The sequence below is a fragment of the Eurytemora carolleeae genome, unplaced genomic scaffold, assembly GCF_000591075.1.
Source record: "Eurytemora carolleeae unplaced genomic scaffold, Eaff_2.0 scaffold64, whole genome shotgun sequence".
Taxonomy (NCBI): Eukaryota; Metazoa; Arthropoda; class Copepoda; order Calanoida; family Temoridae; genus Eurytemora; species Eurytemora carolleeae.
Genome location: NW_019396205.1, coordinates 127,264 through 154,407, shown reverse-complemented (window position 1 = coordinate 154,407; position 27,144 = coordinate 127,264). Strand labels below are relative to the sequence as shown.

Here is a 27,144-nt window from a genome sequence, read left to right as displayed (position 1 = left end):
AACATTTGAAATGTGACATTTACTTCACCTATTATGATACAAAAGATTACGAAATTTAAACTAAAATTTTATTTCAAGTCTTTCTTCAAAAGAACAGCCAATTTCATACGCAAAATAACACAATTTAAACTGTTCCATTTCTGTTATTCTAATAGAGGGAATTTAGTCTAAAGTTTATGGAATGGAATGAAATAGAAAAATTACTTGTCATTACCATCTGGTTTAATTTCTCAAGATTTACTCTTTGTCTTATCCAGCAAAGTCTTACGATTTTTTTAAAGGGACTGTAAGCGTAATTTCAAGTAATCCTTTAATCAAAAGTGACAATTCCCGATTCACAACTGTACCCTTCAATTCTTTGTCTGATAAAGTATGAATGCTAAAACTGGAGCAATTAGGAAATAATTTAAACACTTTACGTGTCAGGAAAATGACATTTTTGGCAAAAATAAAACCTTAGTTACTTTTTTCAATATATATCATAGCTTTCTAGACTCAAATATCAGATTTATAATAGCTTTCTAGACTCAAATATCAGATATATAACAGATTTCTAGCCTCAAATATCAGATTTATAATAGCTTTCTAGACTCAAATATCAGATATATAACAGATTTCTAGCCTCAAATATCAGATTTATAATAGCTTTCTAGACTCAAATATCAGATATATAACAGATTTCTAGCCTCAAATATCAGATTTATAATAGCTTTCTAGACTCAAATATCAGATATATAACAGATTTCTAGCCTCAAATATCAGATTTATAATAGCTTTCTAGACTCAAATATCAGATATATAACAGATTTCTAGCCNACCAGACTTATAATACAGTGTATACAGTATACCAGACATATAATACAGTGTATATAGTATACCAGACATATGATACAGTGTATACAGTATACCAGACATATGATACAGTGTATACAGTATACCAGACTTATAACACAGTGTATACAGTATACCAGACATTTAATACAGTGTATACAGTATACCAGACTTGTAATACAGTATATACAGTATGCTAGACAAGGTACATATGAAGGGAAAGTTATTTCAAAGGTGTACGCATTTTTTGTACTGCAGTGTACTGTCTTTGGGCGGAAAAGTAAACACAGACAGATGTCACAGCCTGACATAAATGAATCTTAGGGAGCTTGAATTTATTTTTGATTTTCATTGATGCAGTAGAAATATTTTTTTATCCTTTAGCTTGAAAAGTATTAGATTCTAATTCTAATCTTGAAGTTTATTACAAAGTTTATAGCGCAGAGGTTTTAGTTTAGTTTAGTTCATGTTTGTTGAACTAATTACCAGGAAACTTGAACCTAGAGATACAGAAACCTCAACTATACACCTTGTCTGAGTATACCTAGAAATACAGAAACCTCAACTATACTCATTGTTTGAGTATACATAGAGATACAGAAACCTCAACTATACTTCTTGTCTGAGTATACTTAGAGATACAGAAACCTCAACTATACTCCTTGTCTGAGTATACTTAGAGATACAGAAACCTCAACTATACTCCTTGTCTAAGTATACTTAGAGATACAGAAACCTCAACTATGCTTCTTGTCGAGGTATACCTAGAGATACAGAAACCTCAACTATTCTCATTGTTTGAGTATACCTAGAGATACAGAAACCTCAACTATACTCATTGTCTGAGTATACCTAGAGATACAGAAACCTCAACTATACTTCTTGTCTGAGTATACTTAGAGATACAGAAACCTCAACTATGCTTCTTGTCGAGGTATACCTAGAGATACAGAAACCTCAACTATACTTCTTGCCTGGGTATACCTGGATATACAGAAACCTCAACTATACTTCTTGTCTGAGTATACCTAGAGATACAGAAACCTCGACTATACTCATTGTCGGGGTTACCTAGAGATACAGAAACCTCGACTATACTTCTTGTTTGAGTATACCTGGAGATACAAAAACCTCAACTATACTTCTTGTCTGAGTAAACCTGGAGATACAGAAACCTCAACTATACTTCTTGTTTGAGTAAACCTGGAGATACAGAAACCTCAACTAAACTTCTTGTCTGGGTATACCTGGAGATACAGAAACCTCGACTATACTTCTTGTCTGAGTATACCTGGAGATACAGAAATCTCAACTATACTTCTTGTCTGAGTATACCTGGAGATACAGAAATCTCAACTATACTTCTTGTTTGAGCAAACCTGGAGATACAGAAACCTCAACTATACTTCTTGTCTGGGTATACCTGGAGATACAGAAACCTCAACTATTCTCCTTGTCTGTGTATACCTAGAGATACAGAAACCTCAAAGTTACTTCTTGTTTGAGTATACCTGGAGATACAGAAATCTCAACTATACTTCTTGTTTGAGTAAACCTAGAGATACAGAAACCTCAACTATACTCCTTGTCTCAGTATACCTGGAGATACAGAAATCTCAACTATACTTCTTGTTTGAGTATACCTAGAGATACAGAAACCTCAACTATACTCCTTGTCTGAGTATACCTGGAGATACAGAAATCTCAACTATACTTCTTGTTTGAGTATACCTAGAGATACAGAAATCTTAACTATACTCCTTGTCTGGGTATACCTGGAGATACAGATATCTCAACTATACTTCTTGTTTGAATATACCTAGAGATACAAAAATCTTAACTATACTCCTTGTCTGGGTATACCTGGAGATACAGAAACCTCAACTATACTTCTTGTCTGGGTATACCTGGAGATACAGAACCCTCAACTATACTTCTTGTCTGGGTAAACCTGGAGATACAGAAATCTCAACTATACTTCTTTGTTTGAGCAAACTTGGAGATACAGAAACCTCAACTACACTTCTTGTCTGGGTATACCTGGAGATACAGAAACCTCAACTATTCTCCTTGTCTCTGTATACCTAGAGATACAGAAACCTCAACTTTATTTCTTGTTTGAGTATACCTGGAGATACAGAAATCTCAACTATACTTCTTGTTTGAGTAAACCTAGAGATACAGAAACCTCAACTATACTCCTTGTCTGAGTATACCTGGAGATACAGAAACCTCAACGTTACTTCTTGTTTGAGTATACCTAGAGATACAGAAATCTTAACTATACTCCTTGTCTGGGTATACCTGAAGATACAGAAACCTCAACTATACTTCTTGTCTGGGTATACCTGGAGATACAGAAATCTCAACTAAACTTCTTGTTTGAGTATACCTAGAGATACAGAAATCTCAACTATACTCCTTGTCTGGGTATACCTGGAGATACAGAAACCTCAACTTTACTTCTTGTCTGGGTATACCTGGAGATACAGAAATCTCAACTATACTTCTTGTTTGAGCGAACCTAGAGTGGTTTAATGATATTTGCTAGATAAGTTCTGTTTCCTGAGAACACTCCAGGAGTAAAACAGAAACATCAAATAAAATGTTGATTTTGTAATTTATAATTCTGTTTGTGTCTGTAGTTTCTTTTGTAAACTTCCCTTACCGTCTGGCCCTCTCATAAAAAGTAATAGACTTAAAATATCCTTTCTAAATACATGTTCAAAGCCTAATGTTTCATGGACAGCTCATGACAAAAATAATACTGCTAATTTTAATGAGTTTGGTGCTAGATAAGTTTGATAACAAAGCTAACAAAGGTCGGAAAAAAAGAAAAATAAAAAAAATTCTGTTTCACAAAATTCTGTATCAGCTATTATACATTTTAAAATCACAACCGGCTTTTCAACTACCCTGTGCATGAAAAACAAAAACAAAAGGAAAGGGTTAAGGAAAGATTCTTAAATATCTGAAGAACTTATAAAACTGGGTTTGTTTATGCTCCACAACTGCTTAGTATCATATGTATTGGACTATTTAAGATTATAATTTGAGTCTGACAGTCGTTTTTCCCTTCAAAAGTTGTATGGGTCTAACTTTGTACTTTGTACTTTGTACTTTGTATATATTTGTTTATGTATATTATAGATGAACTAAAATCAAAAAATAAAGAGAGTATGTGTTTAGAGTTTATATCCCTACTTATATCTGGTTCATTAAATATAATTATCCAAAATTACCAGAAACAGTCAAAGTAGAATACTTTATCTGCCCTTATCTCACTTTATCATCCCTGATCTCACTTTATCATACCTGGTCTTACTTTATCATCCCTGATCTAACTTTATCATACGTAATTTCACTCTATCATACCTGGTCTTATCTTTATCATCCCTAATCTCACTTTATCATCCCTGATCTCACTTTATCATCCTTGAACTCACTTTATCATCCCTAATCTTACTTTGCAATCTCTGATCTTACTTTATCATCCCTAATCTTACTTTATCATACTTGATCATACTTTATCATCCCTAAACTTACTTTATTGTACTGGATCTTACTTTATCATACTTGATCTTACTTTATCATCCCTAATCTTACTTTATCATACTTGATTTTACTCTATCATACTTAATCATACTTGATGGTTCTTAAACATTATTTTATTTTCCTTGAACATTTCTTCATTTTTCTTGACAATACTTTATCTTTCCAGGCCATACTTTATCATTCTTGTTTAAAATTTAAATATTTTGTTCTGTATTATGTACTCTGGACTTTCTGAAATTTGAATATATGGAATTTCTAACTTTCTTAACAAATAGTTTAGTCCGTTTAACCTTTTTAACACTTGTTAGACAAAAGAAGGAAAGTTTCAAACTGACCGAATCACAGTTCAAAGATTTAAGTTCAAAAGAGGAAATATAAATTTAAATCTCTTATTTCTGGATATATTTGTAGATATATCTCTAGATATATTTCTAGATATATTTCTAGATATATTTCTAGATATATTTCTAGATATATTTCTAGGTATATTTCTAGATATATTTCTAGATATATTTCTAAATATATTTCTAGATATATTTTTGGATATATCTCTAGGTATATCTCTAGATATATTTCTAGATATATTTCTAAATATATTTCTAGATATATTTTTGGATATATCTCTAGATATATCTCTAGATATATTTCTAGATATCTTTCTAGATATGTTTCTAGATATATTTCTAGATATATCTCTAGACATATCTCTACAGGGTTTTATTAGTTTTCTACGATTTATTGTGAAATTTAAGAGCTTAATAAAATACAGTTCACATTAAAGGGACTGTAGGCGTAGAGAGTGAACTTCAATTTAAAGAATATTATGTCCGGATCTAGAAGGTACCCTTTAACCCTTCTTTTGTGCTAAAATTAAGATGATATTATTATTATACTTTCAGAAAAGTCATATTTTTCAATTGTGGTTTCTCTACAAAATTTACTTGCGGTGTAGCAGCATAGAGAATTAAGGAATAAAATTGACAGAATTCATTACGTTTTAAGATAGAAAAACGGCGATATCGTTGCTCATATAAAGGTTTGACGGGTACTTTCGTGAACGGAGAAAGCATCACTGAAATTGCGGGTTCACTTGAAATTACTTTTACAGTTTATTTAAACATATTGCTTTGTGATTTAAATAAGACTTAATCTTAACTCAAATACATCCAGCTCAAATAAATCCAGCTCAAATACATCCAGCTCAAATAAAAACGCAAGAGAAATAATTCAATTTATGTTGCTTTCTACTTAAAGACTATTACTGGTTTTCCCTTGATTCAATTATTTCCGCTTGGAGCTCAGTATTTCTTATTTTGTTTTCCAGTTTTCCGTTATAACAGGAAAATACAAGACGTCAGTGCAAGATTTTGATCAAAATCAAATGTTTGCGCGCAATCAATGAGAGATCTTATATTGGTTCGAAGACAGCAGGGATATCCAAAAGAGAGGATTAAGCAGAAAAACGAAAGTGTCTACAATGGATACCGAGGTTTTGCAACCAGGATTACGGGAATCCAATACAAGAGTTTTCAGCTCTGACGATATTTTTTTAAAAGTATATTATTATCAAATTTTAAATGAGAAACACTGGGTGCTAAGGTAGTTTTCCTTTTATATTAAATTATCTAAAGCTGAATTTGATGATTTTAAAGATTCTCTTTAAATATTCGAAATTTGTTCTAAACCAATGCACTTGTATCGATGAAACCCACTTTAAATTTTCCCCCAACTTGAAAATAGTTTATCCAATATAGCAAGTTCTCCAGGAACCTGGAGCTTCTCCGAACCATGATAATTGTTCCTGCGTTCCATAGATATGTCTCTAACAGGGGGGCCTACCAGGAACACCGGGAACGCCAGAAACACCAGGAACGCCAGAAACACCAGGAACAACAGGAAAACCGGGAACACCAGGAACACCAGGAACAACAGGAACACCGGGAATAACAGGAACACCAGGAATAACCAGATTACCAAGAACAACAGGAACACCAGGATCAACGGGAACACAAGGAACACCAGGAACATCAGGAACACCGGAAACACCAGGAACACCAGGAACAAGAGGAACACCAGGAACACCGGGAACACCAGGAACACCAGGAACAACAGGAACACCGGGATTAACAGGAACACCAGGAACAACAAGAGCACAAGGAACAACAGGAACACCGGGAAAACCTAATCTTGTGTTAACCTGGAAAGTACATGAACCCGGAGCTGGATGTAAACCTGGAAAGTACTTGAACCCGGAGCAGGATGTAAATCTAATCTTGTTTGAACTTGGAAAGTACATGAACCCGGAGCTGGATGTAAACCTAATCTTGTATAAACCTGGAAAGAATAACCATCGCTAATCAGCTGTTCTTACGTAACTGAAAACAAAACATACAACCGTTTTTTGGGTTTACATCCAGAAATTAATTTATCTAAAACGTGAAATTTCTTTAATAAGGTTTTCATTTTTAAATATATCGTTAAGTTGAATGCCGCTTTCTCAGCTGCAGCTGAATGATGATTGAATAATAGACAAATAGGGAAAATGCAGGATTTCAAGATAATTTTAACCTGTGTTTAAATTTTAACTCGTCGATTTCGGCGAGTTAAATATTTAACCACAGGGTTAAATATTTAACCTCACGGTTAAGTTCAGGTTTAAATTAAGTCAAAAGTGGCATTTAACCACGAACTTAAAATTTAAGTCAAAACTTTTCGTTCTTTAGTTTTAGACTCTGGAGTTATAAAATACGCTCATAGGACTAGGGTCAATTTAAATTTGAACCGTTACGACTTTTTATACCGGCCTTATCCTATGTTGACCTACACAAGCTTATTTTAGTGTGTACAAATACCAGTAAAAATTCAATTTTGAATTGTCTGACTATTATTGAATTATTCAAACATAGCCAACTATGGGACTGAACTCATCCCTGTATAGGAGAAGGATGGGGCCAGGGCAGTACAAATTTTGTAAAGCATTCATCAAGGTTGTATAACAAGGCTTGCTTACTCTAGATGCGCTAAATGTACGGGAAATGTCATCTCCTAAGCAGAGATAAATAAAATCTTAATGTGAGTCACTCTCACCATTATAATTAGTGACGTCATATATTTCCCATACATTGGGTCGCATCAGAGTAAGCAACTGATGCAGTGTGACCACGGCATGTTCTAGCTAGTTTAGAACCATAGAAGAATTGTAAGATCTAAAAGAGATGAGCGAGAAAAACCTAGATATATGTTTTGTATTTTTAGATCTTTGAAAACTGTTTAGAGCTCACCGATAACGTCAGAACCTCATCCATCATTCACCGGATGGGAGGAGTAGAGTTCTTTCTTCAGAATAACGTAGAGGGGAGGCCCTGTGTCCAAACAGTACTTGGAAAATGACCAGGATAACAAATATAGGAGAAGTGATAAATGTCCGAGAAAACAAACTGATATGACAAGAAACATATATAGATAGACACATAGTGATTTGTAAATAGAATGTGCAAACAGTGAAGAAGCAGGTGTCAGAAGACTGTCAATCAGGATCAGCAACAGGGCACACTTAGAAATGTTCAAAGAGAAACTTTCCGTCTAATTTTTGTATTTATTGTATTATAACCTTGTAAGGATTTTTACTTGTAGAGTAAATCCCCCCCTTCATAGGTTCTTAGTCTCGAACAAACAAAAACATGAGGATTTTTCCATGTTATTGTTTACGTTATGCAATGTATCAAGGGTCAATATGAATCATTCATATTTGCTCAAGGAGCAGAAGGTGTTTTGATTTGATACAGAAATAATCTGTACCAGCGCTGAATTAAGAGAATTTGATTGGATAATATTGGCGGTAATGTGCGTTGGTCAAACGAAAAATTTGTTTCCGGGTATAAAAGGTCTTACGACAGTAAGGGCACTGAACAGTATAAATCAGTGACCCAAGGTTGAGGTAAGCCCGATTGTGACGGTCAGGTTTTAATGACATTAAGTTTATATTAAAGTCAACTCAATTGTCTGTTCCGGGTTTGTTATATATTCGTACAGCAGTTTAGTTTGGTTTAAACCAGATAGAAAACTAGCCACTAAAACTATATATAGATAAGATTGAAATCTTAAATTGTTTAAACTAAATCCAAGATAGAATTAAACTGCCCTGTCTAGAATAGTATTCCTTTGATTGAAGCATTTGTAGTGTTGATCTAACCCTAGAGTTCTTATCCTATCTCCGGGTCAAATCCATCCTTCTCCTTACTCCAGGTCTCCTCGTCAGTTGTTTATGGTTAAAACTAGATTGGAACGGTTTCTTTAGCGTGGCGGGTTGAGTTAGTTTTATTGTGAACGGTTGAATGTAAAAGAGTTTAACAAAGTTGTCTTAGAGTTGAGTTTCGGTTGAGACTTAGATTTGTCTCCTGTCTCTTTGATCCCTGGTCAAGTTTGATTCAAGCTCTATCTCTAGTCCAGAGTTTTTCCCTGCAATTTTACTCGCTCTACTTTATGGCGAGCATCTGTCATTTATAAGTCTTAAATCTTTTATAATTGATTAACCAGTGAACCAACGAAAGTTCCGCAGGATTTGCTATTTCAAAATAATATTTGCATGGGAACGGATATTTGAAATTCTGGTTTTGTTGATTAATTTCCAAGTAGAATTTCCTTTGAGATAACAAGAGGCACCTCTGCTTAGGTTTTAGCTAATCCTAGTAGTTGTACTTTATGGTCTATTTCCCCTTTAACTAAGATTTGGTTGAGTAAAGAATTTGGTTGTAGTTACGCTTTAACTCCCTCTCTCTCTGTCTCCTAGATCGATAAAGAATTGGATAGGTAGCATCACAACAACCTTGGCAGATTTAAACCGCGACTCAAATTCTTTAAATTCCATCTCTGACTTTCCTAGAGATGGATTGAATAGGAAATCATAACGAATACGATTGTGTTAAAGGGATTGTTAATCTTTTTCATATTTGATAATGCACAAAATATATATTTGTTTTGTTTTGAGATCACAATTAACTCTATAAAGGCTGGGGGGGCGTCCCATTCCTCCCCCCCCCATAGAAAAAGAATAGGTATATGGTTAAAATGCATATTTATAGCTCAATTTTCAAGGCCAGCTCATTGAAAAACAAAATTAGACCGATAACTTTGTTAGTTTTGGTGCTGGAGAGGGTTGAAAAAATTGGTATAAAGTAATTGTAAAAAAATAAGGTTGACATAAGATTGTATAGAATAAGATTGATATGAAGATTGTGTAAAATAGGTTGATATTGAGATTGTAAAAACAAGACGGTATAAAGATTGTGAAAAAAGATTGAAATAAAGATTTTTTTTATAAAATGATATAATTTTTTTATAAAATAATGTCGATAAAAAGATTATATTAAAGCATGGGATAAGATTCTATTGACTAAGCCTGTGTATAAAGGTTCTGAATAAATTATGCAGAAAGCAGAATATAAATATATATATATTTATATTTAATATACATATATATAATATAAATATAAAAATGATGGACACAGTGTATTCTTTATACAATCATGTCAAACACTATATAGATACATTTTTTCACTTAAAGAGACAGAAAAGGTAATTTTAATCGATTCTCCGTTTATGTCAGACTTGCAATAATACATTGAAAACTTTATTTTGTCAGTGTCCGAATTTAATGAATTTGAGCCGCGTCTTAAATCCGCCAAAAACCTGTTTCAATTGAGCGCCAGATTAAATGTTGAAACAATAAATACGATTTTAAGTGAAACCAACCATATTTGAGCCACGGCTGAAATTCTTTAAATTCGGCCTCCAATTGTTAATTTTGCTTTTGATTTGACAATACTTTTAGGGATTATTAATCATTGTGAATTAGAAATACCTGCACTCTATAAGTTTTGATTCACGTGAAGTAGCATCTTTATAATCAAAACTAACATTTTTAGCGGGTGTTTTTGTTAAAAATTTCATCAGATTATAATTTTGCAAAGAGCCCGTTTTTTTATTTGATAATTAAAGTTTTTATAAGTTTTGTTCCTGATCTATAACTCCGGGTTTTATAGTCGAATATTTCCCGGATATACCTGATTTAACGATATTAAAACACTTTATCACATTAAATGTTCTCCAAATCCTATTCCATAGTTTTCCAACGGGGCCTGATTCATAATAGACGTTAGGCATAATATGATATAATAGGATATACTACATACTTAATAGTGTTCAAATTAATGATGTATATTTTCAGATACATTTGTTGAATTCAAAAAAAAACTTCTCGATGAGAAAATTTGAAAATGAAATTAAAACCTGATTAAGAAAACTATAAATATGTTGCGCCTTCCTCCTACTTTACATGGCACTGGTATAAAGTGAATTATATATTGCCTTTGTCCCAATCTAAAGTGAATTCAGGCCCGTTTTAACAATATAAAAACCTAATAAAGTGATATAGTGAAGTTGATAAAACCTTGAAAGTGAATACCAACCTGGATAAAACCTTGAAAGTGAATCCCAACCTGGATAAAACCTTGAGAGTAAATACCAACCTTGATAAAACCTTGATAGTGAATCCCAACCTGGACCCTTGAGAGTAAATACCAACCTTGAGAAACCCTTGATAGTGAATATGTTTCCTCGAGTTTATTGTAAAATGATAATTTTCCTGATAATCTATTCTCTTCTCTCCGTCCCGGGACATTCATCGTACCAGGTACATCTCAGCATAGATCTTTTTAATCTTTACTAAAATTATAAAACAAAATTAACATATTTGGTTCTAAAATTATAAAACAAAATTAACATATTTGGTTCTAAAATTATAAAACAAAATTAAATATATGATGTAAAAGATGTTCCTACAACATACAGTTAAACCCTAAATGAGCCATACATCGAAAGAATTTATCAAATGTTGTCTTGACAGTTTTCCAATGGGTTTTATACTATTTTACGTAAATCTCATTATTTGCAAAGATAAATAAATAGCCATGAATATGCGGGGACAGTTTTAAAGATCGATAGGATATAAAAGATCGATTTCATAAATTAAAAAAAAATTAAATTTCAAAAGAAAGTCACATTTAACAGTTTGTAACTTGCGTAAAATAAAAACGTTTGCCGTGCGCAATTTTGATTTTGGAAATCCTCCAATTAAAACGGAAAAATCAACGAAAGTGCCATTAAAATTATTTAATCCAAGTCTCAAAATGTATTTGTTAGATTGTAAAGACCAAGTATGGATCTGTACGAGGGAGAGTGGAAAGCCGAGGGACTATTTCAATAAAAACCTTCAAAGGTAGGTTTCTTATACATCTTCTTATTCAGTTCTAGAAATGGGGGTGTTAACCTGGGAGTAGGAAACTAGAATAAAACAATAACCAACACATGTAGAAACCTCTTTCCAACAAAATACAGATTTTTGGAAAATTTAAAAAATGATATCCACCGCAAAATACTTCACTATTATGTGTACGGGATCAGTAACATTTTGCCTGGTACACTAGTTAGTACTCATTCGCTACAGTACTCAACAGCCTATATAATACACATTCGCCTGTAAAACGATATGCCTATATTCACATTCACCTGTAAAACGATATGCCTGTATAATACACATTCGTCTGTAAAACGAGATGCCTATATACAGCTTGCCTGTATACCATTTTGCATTTTATAACAGTTTCCCTATTTAACATTTGAGTGTATTTTTTTCCTACACCATGAATTTCTTGAAACACTCACAAACTTTAGAACACGAAAACCCGCGAAAGTGATGTTAAAAATTTTAAGTATAAGATTGAGGTCACGTAGGTAGGTTGGGGAGAAAGGAAGGGGAGGGATGGAGGGGAGGGAGGGGAGGGTGGAGGAGTATAAGATTAAGGTGTAGGTTACTAATTATCCAAGTTCTGTTCTATCCTTCTCATTATCCTTGGTGCCAGGATACATTTAGAGAATACATCTCTACAGAATAATTGTCTTCAAGACACATAATATATCTGTCCAACCTAGGTACTTTCACTATATATAGATATAAAGATTTTATTTATATCTGAAAAACAAAACTAAAAATTTCTCCATTTCAGGACTGTACAAGTTTTCTCGTGTTATAAACACTCTTTGGCATCTTAAACCATCTTTGAAAGCATTTTTAAATCAATAATCGTATTTGGCGTTTCCCGTGTCTCTCAATCTTCAGTTTTTGCAGTTGGCATAAGACGACTTCGCAAAGTAAAGACAAAAAATCCGACAAAATTATCATCAGCAATCAGCAAAAATTGAATCAGTTCATGAGTCAGAACTTTAATGTCGTGAATCAGATATTATAGATTAATTTAATTCCTCCTAAAAATTAAGCTATTTATTTTAAAAGTGTCCACATTGGATATCTTGATCAAGAGTTGACGATTAAAATTATCGACTATAAAGTTCCGATCAAGGGACATTCTCATATTTGAAAAGATTTTTTACACCGCATTTAAAATGAAGAACCTTGAGAAGAACCTGATCAAACCCCCAGCAAATTCTTCATTTCGGTGCAAAAAAATAATTTAAAATTTTGATACATGAAGGGCTGAAGATGTAGAGAAAGTACAAAGAAAGTTTTGAGTAAAATTCTATCCAAAATCTGCAGTCAGTTTCTGGCAGTTGAAATTGTTTTTGTCTTTGAAAAAAGCCTTATTTATGGCAATATAGGATACGTTGAACATATTCTTCTCAATTTATATGTATAGGCGTAAATATTACGCTTTAGATGCAATTTAGGTCAAATTAAATCTAACCTAAACGAGAATCCATCTGTGCCTAATTTGTTTTCTTATGGAGGTCAACCTACTCTACAAAGAATTTAAAAACAAAGCTAGAAGATTTCAGAGATTACTATTTCATATTTCTATACGCTTTGCTTGTCTGGGTGTCTGTTTGTTTGTTTGTATCCAATAAACGTCAAAGCCGCTGACCCGATGGGGCCCAAATTTCTTTTGGGACCTCCAGGAAAGGTTTATGGATGAGCTGCGGATAACAAAAAAAATGTCCAAAATTTGCGTAAAATTTTTAAAATGCACGAACAAATTTTATAAGTTCGGAAACTTTTTTGTTATTGTTTTATTTTGTAAAAAGGAAAATGCTTAAATTTAAAAGTTGAAATAAAAGTCAATAGTATATAAAGATTACATTTTAGCTTTTTAACGTCTTGAAAAGAAAAATAATTTTAATTGCAGAAAATCTTCTATGTATGAAGTTAACGTTCGGGAGATAATTCTTAATTCAATTCCTTCATTTCATACTTCTTACCGGTCTTAATTAGAAACCAAAAATGATTTTTAAAGTTTTGATCAAAGTGAAGATTTGCTGGGTTTTTTACAGTTTATACAGTTTAATCCAGAACTTCGGAGACATCAAAAGAGTGATGTAGTTATTTAGTTTTTTTTATTGAATGATTATAAGGAGCTCTTTTAAACTGTTTCTGTATTTATTGCTAATTATTTATTTTTAAATGACTTTTAGTATAAAACGTTGAAAAATTGCCAAGACGACATTTTATAAAGTTTATAATTTGGCTTGGTTGTTGGTTTGTTAGTATCTGGTAAACGTCAAAACGGCTGAACCGATCGGGTCCAGATTTGTTGAAGTATTTATATATACCTAACATGATTCCAGGAAAGCATAAGCCAGTCGAAAATTTAAAATTTCCTCAAAAAATGCACTTAATCTGATAATTTGAATAAATGGCTTAAAAGAATAAAAACTCGTGAACAGACCTTGCAAGGTTAAGGGTTAAAGGATCAAATATAAATAGATTAGTTATTGAATACGACCATCATCAGATTAAAACTTTTGAAATGAGAAATTAAAACTTCAAACATTAATGCGTTTCATAAAAGTTTAGATTTTATGTAAACTTTTTTATGTCAGGTTAAAACTGAGAATGCACACTTAGCCTAACATTATTCCAAGATGCATATATTTTAGCAAACTTCAGATAATAATTTTGCATACAAAAATCCTCTTGTCTTTCTCTACTTTAATGATATTCCATCAACCCTTTTCTATCCAATTTTGCAGATGCAAAAACTAATCTCTGCAAAATGACTTTGATGATAAAGTTTGCAAAGATGCGGATAAGGAATTAAATTGGCAGAAAGTAATCGTTTAAAAAAGTTATGAGATTCCTTTTTTCTGAAAATTGTCGTTTTAAACAAGACTCAAACTTTTAAACATGAATCGACCTTTCAAACAATGAACAAGACTCTAAATATCGAATGTGACTCGACCTTTTGAACAAAACTCAAACTTTTAAACATGACTCGACCTTTTGAAAAAGACTTTTATAATGACTCAAACTTTCAAACATGAATTAACCCAAGGTACTAATGCAAAGAAAGTTAATTGCAGTTACGTATACTTTGCGTACATATTGAAACCAGTTCTCTCCGGGCTGTATTTGTAAACAAGAATAGATGCATCAGTGTTCGTTTAGTATCCGAGAAGGTTAAAAGCATTTAACCCTATCCCCGCTGGGGTACTTGAAAACCAGGATACGCTGGAGGCGGAATTTGTAAACAAGAATAGATGCATCAGTGTTCGTTTAGTATCCGAGGAAGTTAAAAGCATTTAATTTTGATAATTTTGAAAATTCACATAATAGTTACCTATGACCAGAATATTTCATAGAATATTTTTGTAAAAATGGATCCCATGTCAGGCTGTGAAACCCGTCTTGTGTTTACTTTTCCGCCTAAAGACAGTACACTGCAGTACAAAAAATGCGTACACCTCTGAAATAACTTTCCTTGCATTAGTACCTGGGCTCAACCTAACGAAAATGACTTGTTAAAACTAGGAACATCAATTAACTTAGCATTAATTAAACTGTACGAAACAAATCAAAAGTTCGCTTTTCACAAAGGAATCAAGTCTTTGGAACCGGATGGTGTAAACCTTTAATATTTTAAACGTTGATTATATGATCTAACAGAAATCATAGTTTAAAATATATAATTGGTTTGGGTTCTAACTTTTCTTTACAGGATTACCTAATTCTATTTTATGATTTGATGAAATGAAAAGGCGGTATAAAGTCCGGTCTGTTAAAAACAAATCTAATATAACCAGCCCATAATATTTTTGCAGAGCTAAATATCTAAAAACTATATGTTTGAAAAGCCTTCGAAAAATGGATGTAGAAACACGCGTCACACCTTGATATTTGTTTAACAAAAAAAAACAAAAAAATATTTTTGAAATTTAATTTTTTGGCATTTTTTTCGGCATTTTTTTCAACCCTCCCTAGCACCAAGCTATTGAAGTTATCGGTTTAAATTTTTTTTTCAATGAGCTGGCCTTGAAAAGTTGGGCTATGAACATGCATTTCAACCCTTTACCTATTTTCTGAGGCCTTTTTCTAGGGAGCGGGGGACGTGGTTACGTTTGATGCTATCAGGCTATGCATAAGATTCAGACTCCCCCCCCCAGTCTTCATAGGGTTAACACTTACAAACCTTTAAATTCAGGAATTCCCTTTGCGGCTGCTCCAGTCAAGAATTTGAGATTTATGCCCCCAGTCACAGTTTCCCCCTGGAAGGAGGTTCTGGACACTAACCAGTTTCAACCAGTTTGCCCCCAGGTAAACCAGTTTCAACCAGTTTTCCCCCAGGTAAACCAGTTTCATTCAGTTTTCCCCCAGGATAACCAGTTTCAACCAGTTTTCCCCCAGGTAAACCAGTTTCATTCAGTTTTCCCCCAGGTAAACCAGTATCAACCAGTTTGCCCCCAGGTAAACCAGTTTCAACCAGCTTGCCCCCTGGTAAACCAGTTTCAACCAGTTTGCCCCCAGGTAAACCAGTTTCAACCAGTTTTCCCCCAGGTAAACAAGTTTCAACCAGTTTGCCCCTAGGTAAACCAGTTTCAGCCAGTTTGCCCCTGGTAAACCAGTTTTATTCAGTTTCAACCAGTTTGCCCCCAGGTCAACCAGTTTCAACCAGTTTGCCCCCAGGTAAACCAGCTTTATTCAGTTTCAACCAGTTTGTCCACATGTAAACTAGATTCATTTTCAACCAGTTTTTCCCCAGATAAACCAGTTGAGTTTAAATTATTAAATTTTGGTATTTACATGACAAACATTGTTTTCTGTCATTTTTTTCCAAGAATTGTAAATAAAGAGTAAAAGTATGGTCTACGTCATGAACTTTCAAAACCGCATTTGTGCGGAATGATCAAAGCTTTTATACTAAACTGAAACTTTTAGATATATTGACCATTAAAAGTTGTTCCAACTTTATCACCAACTTTTCCACAGGGTTAGTTTCTTAAAGTCAATTAGACATACTTAAATAACCAATGTAAAACTTAAATGAAAAAATGAGCTTGTTGTTTACAAAATTTATGCTTCTACTAATTAATTAGGACTTTCCTGAGATAGAAAATACAACGATGGCTCTGCAACATATATCACAGGTGATTTTTTTACCGGATTAAAATGATATCTCTATGATTAGTGGAACTACTTGAAACGGGTGAAAATGATATCTCAATGATCCGTTAAACTCCTTGAAACGGATTAAAATGATATCTCTATGATCAGTTACACTTCTTGAAACGGATTAAAATGATATCTCTATGATCAGTTAAACTTCTTGAAACGGATTAAACTAATTTCTCTGTGATCAGTTAACTACTTAAAACGGATTTAAATGATATCTATAATATCAATTAAACTACTTAAAACGGATAAAAATAATATCTCTATGATCAGTTAAACTTCTTGAAACGGATTAAAATGATATCTCTATGATCAGTTAAACTACTTAAAACGGATTAAAATAATATCTCTGTGATCAGTTAAACTTCTTGAAACGGATTAAAAAATATATTTATAGGGTCGGTTAAAAGTTAAAGTACGTGAAACGGATTACAATAATATCTCTGTAGTGTTTGTTAAGCTTGGAAAGGGTTAAAATATAATTCTATGATCGGTTAAGCTCTTGAGACGGATTAAAACTATATCTCTTGGTTCGGTTAAACTCTTGAGACGGATTAAAACTATATCTCTAGGATCGGTTAAACTACTTAATAATATAGTTGGATATTCATAAAACATCTTAGCTCTATTTTCAAGATTAAAGTAGATATATTAAAAGATAGATTGATGAATAGGAAGATAGATGAATTTTTTACATCCATGGATATTATTAAAATCATATCTCTAGGGTCGGTTAAACTACTTGAGACGGATTGCTCCTGGCTTGAAGAACCAGTCTGAGGATTGTTTGTATCTCAACGTGTACATACCAATCTCAGGTAATTAGTAAATAGTTTTGTTAACTTTAGGTACTGTACAGTGTACAGCGATTTACAGTACAGAAATATAAGTCTGTTTTTTCAGATACAACAATTCTTCTTAATGAACAATTTTTTAAGTTGATCTAAAATAGATATTATAATTAAACATTAACTGTACAGAAAGCAACGTATTGTATAGTGAACCCCATAAAACTGTGGACAAGTTGTTTAAATAGTCCAATGAACCTACGAAACAGCAATTGTGCTACTTTTTGGTCAAATATTTTTTATCATTATCACTCCAACTACACATAACGTTGTTTAAAAATCGTATATTGTACAGGAAACATAATATTGTACAGGAAACATTATATTGTACAGGAAACATTACTCTGTACAGGAAACATTATACTGTACAGGAAACATTACTCTGTACAGGAAACATATAGTTTACGCCTGTATATTTCCATCCAACTGTCTTGTCATTGTATTGTAAAGAATCAAAGCATATATCCTGCAATACAAAACAAGAAAAGGATATATATATATATATATATAATACATTTTATATATATTTTTAATAAGATATACAGAATATTTTAGGATAACTCTCTCTTTATCCTATACTAGACAGAGGATATTAAAGATATTTTGCTGAAAATGTTTTTATATAAAAAGATTGAAAAAACTGTTTATAGCCAAATATCCGGACCAGAAAATATCCTGCTTTCTAGAATTGATAATAAATAGGGGTTGCGCAAAACATCTTAATTTTGTAAAAAAAAAAATACTTTGTAGAGAGGTTTTGTAAGCACTGTTGGTTTCTATTAGGTAGGATAATGTGAATTAATGTTCAATGTATGGCTGCATCCAATACTTGCTTTTTACAAACATTTATAATGTTTATTATTCCCTTGGATTGCAATTCAATTCAAATTACAAAATAATAGGAAAATGCAGTTTATGACAACTTTTGAACAGATACAGTTAGCTTAAATACAGAGAAAGACGCCCCACATTACTTTAAAAAAGTCATTTTTTCAATCATCAAACAATCGAATATTGTAATTTTGTAATAAAGTAGATTATTGATTACTTCTGCTAATCATTGCAATGAGTTAAAAAATTGAGATTTCTTTCTGAAACCTTAGAAGGGAGTTTCTGCTAGAAATGGTAGTTGAGCTGAGAATACAGTATTGTAGTTGAGCTGAGAATACAGTATTGTAGTTGAGCTGAGAATACAGTATTGTAGTTGAGCTGAGAATACAGTATTGTAGGGATTTTTTAAGGATTCATTCGAGACAACAAGTAATTAGTTTACTATCGAATTTTTGTTACGTTATTCGTGTTCGTCAAAGAATAATTTTTTTAAACCGATTTTTAACATTATTGCTCCAAAATGTACAATCTATGAGGATTTTAAAGATTGAATTTGCGCTCTTGTTAAACAAATATGCACTGTGACAACCTCTGATATGTCTCAAATGAATCCTAAAAAATTTCCTACAAAACTACATTCTTAGCACAATTATACCATGTTTAGCCAGACACTCCCTTTAATATATCATCCTGCAGTCTAATTTTTTTATAGTGTTTAAATAATGGAAACCCTTCCTTTCTCGGACATATTTTTACCCCTGAAATTTAGTAAGAAAATGTTTTCCTCGTCTTTAAATTAATGATCTTTCTGTTTCTACAGTTCTAGACTTGTTTTATACAGTATAGTACTAGTCAACACTCTGATAGTCCTAATTCCAGTCTCTTTTAAACTAGTTATATTTCCAGTCTCTTGTATACAGTCTCGTATTAGTCATACACTAAACTAGTTATATTTCCAGTTTCTTGTATACAGTCTAGTATTAGTCTACACTAAACTACCTATATTTCCAGTCTCTTGTATACAATCTAGTATTAGTCTACACTAAACTAGTTATATTTCCAGTCTCTTGTATACAGTCTAGTATTAGTCTACACTAAACTAGTTATATTTCCAGTCTCATGTATACCGTCTAGTATTAGTCTACACTAAACAATCTCTAGTTTCAGTCTGTTTTTATCTCTTCACAAAACTATTACCAGATCCATTTTTTTCATTCAGTTTATAACTGATCTAAAGTCTACAGGGAGAGCATTAATGAACAAAAAATCATCTTTTTTTGGGGTGCAGTCAGATTTTAAGGAGATGAAGTTAAGAGGGTATAGCTTTAGTTCTATTGTATTTTTAAACCTATAAAGTTTTGTAATTTTCAAATTGCTAATCAAATTAATTTGTTAATGGAGAAACTAAAGTAACAATATTAGAATTATTTTCTGCTGCGAAACCTTTCATAAATTAACTGGCTTGAACAAACCATGTCTTGTCTCAATCTGGATAAATAATATTTGAATTTGTCACTGAAAGGTTTTTAAACCCATATTAAATTGACCGTTATATAATCTAAAGATTGAAATCTTAAATATTTTCAATCAATGAAAAGCTATTGAGAAGAACATACATGATTTAAATTCTTCTTTGTATCTGGATAAAACTTCTCTCATACTACGAAGCTACAAGGTCACCACATCACACCAGTAATGTTGCATACAATTTTTCTTCTTCTTTTGTCAAGTTTACAGTGTACAACCGATTAAAAACCCTTGAAAATCAATATTTAATGAATAAAAATGGACTTCTTAACCATCTTGAGTCATCTTGAGTCTGAAGAAAGATAAATCTTTAAATAAATTGTTGTTTTCTAGAACTGTTTGTTACCTATCCACCATCTCCCGTGTACCCCCCTATGAACATGCATTTCAACCCTTTACATATTTTCTGAGGCCTTTTTCTAGGGAGCGGGGGACGTGGTTACGTTTGATGCTATCAGGCTATGCATAAGATTCAGACTCCCCCCCCCAGTCTTCATAGGGTTAACACTTACAAACCTTTAAATTCAGGAATTCCCTTNGGGGGGGGATTCGGGGCAGGGTTGCATTGGACTGTGTTTAAGTGTGCACAATTGCGTACTGTAAAAACAGAATTTTGATTTTCCCTGTAAAAACATTGAACCTAATTACTTAATTAATCTTAAATATGTAAATTAATTATAAATTAATAAAAAAGATCAAAGCGCTCAGATTTTTTTATTTTCTAAATGTTTTGATACGTCAGACATACTGCAGGGTTTTCCTTTTGATGTTTTTATATTTTAATAATTATAACATCAGTTAAACTAACATAAACATTTTACAGTCGCTTTTATGTTTTAATTATCCATTTTTGCTGTGTAATTCTTTTTAAACATTTAGGGCAGATAATTTTGGTTTTATTAGATTAGTTTTACAAATCTTGAAGAGTTAATTGCATTCGTGTAAAAGTGTTAAAGAGAATTTAGAATTAAACTAAATTCAGGAGAAGTTTACCTTGTTACTAATCCAAGAAGTCAAATCATTTCAGTCATTTTTCAGGAAATCTTTCTAAAAAAACTTTCGGAAAAGATCGAATTCCCGGCAAAAATCTCAGTCTTTGATTTCCTCATCGTTCAACAAAATTGTAATTTTGAACGAACGAACGAACGAACGAACGAACGAACAAACGAACGAACGAACGAACAAACGAACGAAAGGCTGCTTTTGAAAATTAACAGAAAATTCCGTCAATGAACGGATAAAACCGTTAATTTTTCAAATTAATTCGAAAGATACCATTTCTTTAAAATAAATTGAATTTTAATAAAAACGATTGGATGCCTTCAAAAAAGAAAAGCTAATTTCGTTGATTTATGGTATATAAGATAAGATAAGATATATTTTATTGCTAACGATATTTATAACAATTATTGTGTTACAGGCAAAAAATGTGCAACTATATTTATTGTTTTCATATGCACTAAAGCAATTAGAGGTGGAGATTAGTTCACACTGTTTTGGGTATTATCCCCACCCAGGGGGGATGATAGTTCTCTACCTGTGTGCTCAATTAGCTGTACTGTACACTTACAACTGTTTACTAATTAATATTGATATACTATAGGTTACGCCAGAATCTCCTTATAATAAACAAATATGCAGGGCGCTCTCGGTATAGTTTATGGCCTATACAATTAGTAAAGGATTAGCGTACATAACCTCGTTGTCCCCACCTACTTTATAAAAAATACACGTTTAAAAGATGTTGAAAATTACTAGGATTTGAAAGTTTACAATAATTTACCAAGGTGTCATATTAATAGTGTAAATTAAATGTCAGTTTGGGATGTATTAAGTTAAACATGTAATAAATTGCAATAAAAATGGGAACAAATAGGTTTTATAATAGTAATAAAAAGTACTGCTCTCGTAAACCAAAAAAAACCTAAGTTTTTGCCACAAATTTCAAATTTTAAACTCTATATCTCTGCAATCTGATGGTGTAAACCTTTGATATTTTATTAACAGGTGAAAGAAGTTGGAACTTGTCCAGTCCTACTTTCTGCATTTACATGAAAACCAAATAGAAAGGAATTGAGTCTTTGCCACAAACTCTGATTTTCTGATTTCAATATCTTTGCAACCCAATGTCGTAGACCCTTGATATTTCAAACGTTGAATTATGTTAGACCAAATAATCTGAGTTTGAAATATCAAAGGTGTGCGGCTATTAGGTTGCAAAGATATAGAGATTATAAAATTTGAGCTTGTGGCAAAAACTCAATTTCTTTGCGAATTGTCTTTAAAAAAAACTTTATTTTTCCTGGCTCTTGATCTTTAAATAATCTTCTTTTTATGTATTTTCTGATATATAACATGTTTTATATTAAGTAATGTATTGTATATAAGGAGCTGATACATTGATCAACTCCTAATTACAACGCCAGTCTAATAAATATATAGAATTATAATTATATTATTCTATACTTGTTTGTTTATATATATCTAGGCTATAGGAGGCAATCCCATTATTATTAAAAATTTGCAATACCTCTTCAAATGGTCTGAATCAAAATTAAATGGTTTGCGGAGACAAGTTAGGAAGGCGGCATATCGGCATGTCCACACTTGTTTCCCTTAAAGGTAAACATAACAGAAATCAAGGCTGACTTTTAAGGAGCTAGCGCATGCAGTACAGTACACTTTAAAGACAATATAAGGCAAAGCGGTACAGTACACCAAATGAATCAGTTCTTTTTAGGGAGATTCTAGTGATAATGATAGAGAATTAGGAAAAATAAAATCTTGCACTTTTAATATAATGCATAACTTAAAATCAGTTCTTTTGATACATTTTGTTTGAATTATTTTCTCTATTAAGTCAAAAACCTATCTTTATAAACAATGAAAAAAGGACTAAGACTGTATTTTTAGGATGATGATTTTTAATCGGGTCCAAATGAGCACGCCGGCTCAAATCTTGAAATATTGTCAATTCAATACAATTTCAAGTGAAACCAACCATGTTTGAGTCGTGTCTCAAATTTGAGACGCGACTCAAATTCTGTAAATTCAACCTCTGGTTCCTAAGTCAGCGAACTTTCTTTTTCAAACCCATTTTCCCTAACTGAATTAATAAAGTCTTCATATTTTTTAAACGATTACTTTTTTTCTTGAGCAAAATTGATTTGTTTTAAAATTACCATGTTTATGTATATACAGGGTGTCCAACATCATACAGTGAAACCCTTAATAACGAATGCATCGAAATAATTCATCAAATGTCGTATTCTTCACTTTCTGATAATGGAATGTTGCAGATATTAGTTTTTTAATTAAATGATTATATGGAACTCTTTAAAACTGTTCTCGCATATTCATGGCTATTTATTTATTTTCGCTAATACTGAAATTTACGTAATATAGTATAAAACTCATTAAAAAATTGTCAAGACGACATTTGATAAATTCTTCCGATGTATTCGTTATTAAGGGTTTCACTGTATTAGATCGTCAATCGGTTTAAATTACGATTTTCGGGACTAATCAGAAAATTTAAGAAGAATGAATCATTTTGAAAAATTGAATAAAGCTAATATATGAATTTTCTTGCGGAAAATGCTAGGTTTTTCGAGTATTATGGGTTTAGTTTGGCGTTAAAACTTGGAGATAATCTAATTTGTAATGGGACGCTCAGTATACAATGGTATACTCTGTACTTCTTAGATTTTTAGTTTAATCGTTTGACTTCTTAAATTTTTAGCGTTTCGATTTTAGGGAACACCTTGTTGTTCGGAACTTAACAAAATAGTATGTTGTGTGTCTGTACCAAAAGAGTGTGCGTGTGTGATAACAAACTCGTCTGCAAAGCAGTGCGACTGGCTTTCTCATTCCCTGACTAAACGCTACATTATCTTCGGTGAGTGTACTGCAAGTTACTGCAGAACACACCAAAAGCTTAGCTAAGGGCGCGCATGTACAAGAGTTTACAGCGTACATATGTGTGTATATTTAAAAGGTTATGAACTGAATGAAAATGTTAATTAAGACCATTCAAGCTTAATGAGTGTTGTTGGCTTTTAATTTCCAACCTGATCAAAGGGAAAATTAATATGTTTGTTTTATTTGATGGTAGTAAAAAAAACTTATTATGGTCAGATACACTCATTTTCAAATATTTTTTATATATTTTGTTACTTTGATCTCTGTGATTATTGTAAGTCGGAGAAAACATTAAACAATTGGTTTAAATAAATTTGTAAAGGGACCGTAGGCATAATTTTAAGTGATTCTCCTTTTATAGAGTAGTGTGTTCCCCCCCCCCCTCACTTGAATCCAGCATGATCATGATTGCGGATCATCTTTTATCAAATTTTGTAAGTATAGAAAAAATACCAAAATTTTTCCTTGGCGCTTCGCGCATAATTTATTATATATTTGGAAATATTTTCTTCTTTTCGACTTAAAGAAAATCAGTCATTCTTAATTTATCCTCTCTAAAAAACCTGTACATATGTTACAATAACAAGAAATATAATAAGGATTATATCAGACTATAAGAGGAAAACAGAGTAAGCCCTTTACTGACAAACAAGGACTTCGATCAGAAAGACTATTACTCTGCTGTGCCCTGACAAACAAGGACTTCGATCAGAAAGACTATTACTCTGCTGTGCCCTTCCCTTGATGCTGTTTTAAATTTAAGAAATATTAATATTTACTTTCTAAAAGTCGCAGAAAATAAATATTTACATTCGAATTTTGAATAACCGCGTAGGACATAAAATATTTGAGGTTTTTAAGGAATATATGTTTTGTTAGCTGTGTATTCACACTGTTCGCTAGCGTACACTCCAAATGTCTGGCAATTTAAACAACATTTTAAAGATATACAAGAAAGACAAGCGTACCTAAAAATACTGTTGTTGTGTAATTTATAACTGTATGATTGTAAGAACCCTGAGCAGGTTCCGGAGAACCAGGGAACCAGATCAAACTTGGGTGAAGAAACAGGCAAATGTTGAATCTAAACCTTATATACACGGTTTACAAACTTGTAGGAAAATTACATTCTAAAAATTGCATTTTGTAGAACTGACAACTTTCATGTCAACAGTGCCTTAAATGATTCACAAGAAGAAAAGATATATTAGAAAGATAATTTTGTTTTTCTGTTATTATAAGCTTTTGGTCGCGCAATAGCTTATTACAATTATTACAAGCTTATTACAAAAAACCTGACATTTTTTGGACAGCTAGGAGGTAGGGGTTTGGACAGCTAGGAGGTAAGGGTTTGAACAGCTAATAGGTAGGGGTTTGAACAGCTAGGAGGTAGGGGTTTGGACAGCTAGGAGGCAAGGGTTTGGATAGCTAGGAGGTAGGGGTTTGGACAGCTTGGAGGTAGGGGTTTGAAAGGCCACTCTTAATTACAAAGACAGTCTCTGGATATGATTACAGGCGCCTGAAGCATGAATAAAAATCCTTAGAATTGACAGTTTTTAGAAATTGATAATTAGTGTCATTACCAATCAATAATCTGTTGAACCAACATTTACAATTATGTACATTTCTAAATAAATGGGATAGTTAAGAAATTAATGATGATAAGCATTCTTACTGCGGTAAATATTTCCTAGAAGTGAATAATTGGTCAAGCCAGTCTGACTAAGGTGGGTGGGGCACACGGGCGCAGGCCCTCTTTGTAACGATCTTGGCTTCTCCTCATAAAAAAAACTTTTTTTTTTACACTTTTGATCCTTTTTTTTCAACAATTGATGTTTATCTCTCATTTTTCACTTAAGTTCTTTTACTGTGTACATTATTTTGAATGCAATATCATCCAAAACTATAGATTTTAAAATATATATTTCTAACATATCTGCATAATTAGAAATGCTTTAGTAATTCTATTTTATGAACAAATTATCTGAATGACCCGGCGTTGCCCGTGGAAAAAAAATATTTAACAAATTTTGTTTAAAAAATTTGTCATCCCCAGACTACCCATGAGTGCCTACAAAAATGTAAACCCATTCGGTCCAGCCGTTTGGCCGGCCAGAGGGAAAATATATACAAATGTCTTGTTTCATTATATAAATTGAGCTTTTTATAAAGTGTATGGTCTGTCAGTCTAAGGCTAAAAACTGTATAAGGAAAAAGTGAGACGGGTTAGTGTGTGTTAGGGGGGGGGGGGGTGAGAATCTCTAACATTATTAATGGGTGTATGTATGTATATATGAATAGTGCAATGAGTATTGTATCCTTGTGTCCCTCTATATCCCTATATATCAATAATCCTCCAAGGGTTGTCAGAGATTCTGTATTTTCTAATGGATCGTCTTCTCATAAAAACGAAATCTAGGGGATATTAGGGAAAGAATAAACTAGAAAAAGCAGGGTGGAGAATGAAAGATCGAGGGGGGACAACTTTATGTCCTTTATGACAGATTTGTTCTAAAAGGGGTTAAACATTGTATTGCAAAAGTTTATATTTAAAAAGTTATTTTTTAAAACTTTTTTTTTGATAAAGTTCTAAATTCATTTTGCAATCAACTCTCTCTCTCTCTCTCTCTCTCTCTCCTCTCGTTGAGTCTGGCAAAGTTTTAATTTCACGGATACTTCAGCAACATTCATCAAATCTCTAGATATTGTTTAGATTCTCATTTTCAAATTATGGATCCCTTACCCCTTTATCCCCCTAAAAGTTTGAACCCCCCTTTTCACATTATCCACAATCCCTTAATATTTAAACAAGATTCTAAACCATACGATAGATTAATTTCCATTACCCCCCAATCCACCTCTCCAACTTTTCCTAATTCGAATAAATTGAATCCCAGGCCTCTACACTGTATAATTTATATTAACTAGTGTTTGAAACTGGGTTTTGTAAATGAAAGAAAAAAACAATTTTGCAACTTAGTATTTTTTGGTTTAAGGAGCCTCTACAAATATCTTCAAGTTCCAGCTTAGTTTAAACATTTATGCTCTTCAAGTTTGCTTTAATGGCATAAAAAGTAAACTATTAACTCTGGCTGGAGAAATAAGTTGTTTTTTAACATTCATGATCAACAGATAACTGAAAAAATTTTGGGATTCTGCTAAAAAGATGGTACG

The 27,144-nt window shown here is 32.4% G+C and overlaps 2 protein-coding genes across 2 annotated transcripts in view; one reads left to right on the top strand and one right to left on the bottom strand.

Moving 5' to 3' along the window:
- Positions 1-6,208: 6,208 nt before the first annotated feature.
- On the bottom strand, positions 6,209-17,650 carry LOC111698105 (collagen alpha-2(IV) chain-like). The gene is made up of 3 exons (XM_023468352.1): positions 17,586-17,650; positions 15,965-16,284; positions 6,209-6,720 (listed from the first exon to the last, which is right to left on the bottom strand). Exons 1-3 carry the CDS (start codon positions 17,648-17,650, stop codon positions 6,209-6,211), a joined length of 897 nt encoding a protein of 298 aa, XP_023324120.1.
- The window catches only part of LOC111698095 (neuroligin-4, X-linked), a 65,300-nt gene continuing 48,777 nt past the window's right edge, over positions 10,622-27,144 (top strand). Inside the window, exons 1-5 of the mRNA XM_023468337.1 lie at positions 10,622-11,077; positions 11,587-11,662; positions 15,876-15,988; positions 16,768-16,818; positions 17,571-17,661. Of these exons, the coding sequence (XP_023324105.1) occupies positions 10,994-11,077; positions 11,587-11,662; positions 15,876-15,988; positions 16,768-16,818; positions 17,571-17,661 (415 nt within the window). The 5' untranslated portion in view covers positions 10,622-10,993. The remainder of the gene's footprint in view (positions 11,078-11,586; positions 11,663-15,875; positions 15,989-16,767; positions 16,819-17,570; positions 17,662-27,144) is intronic.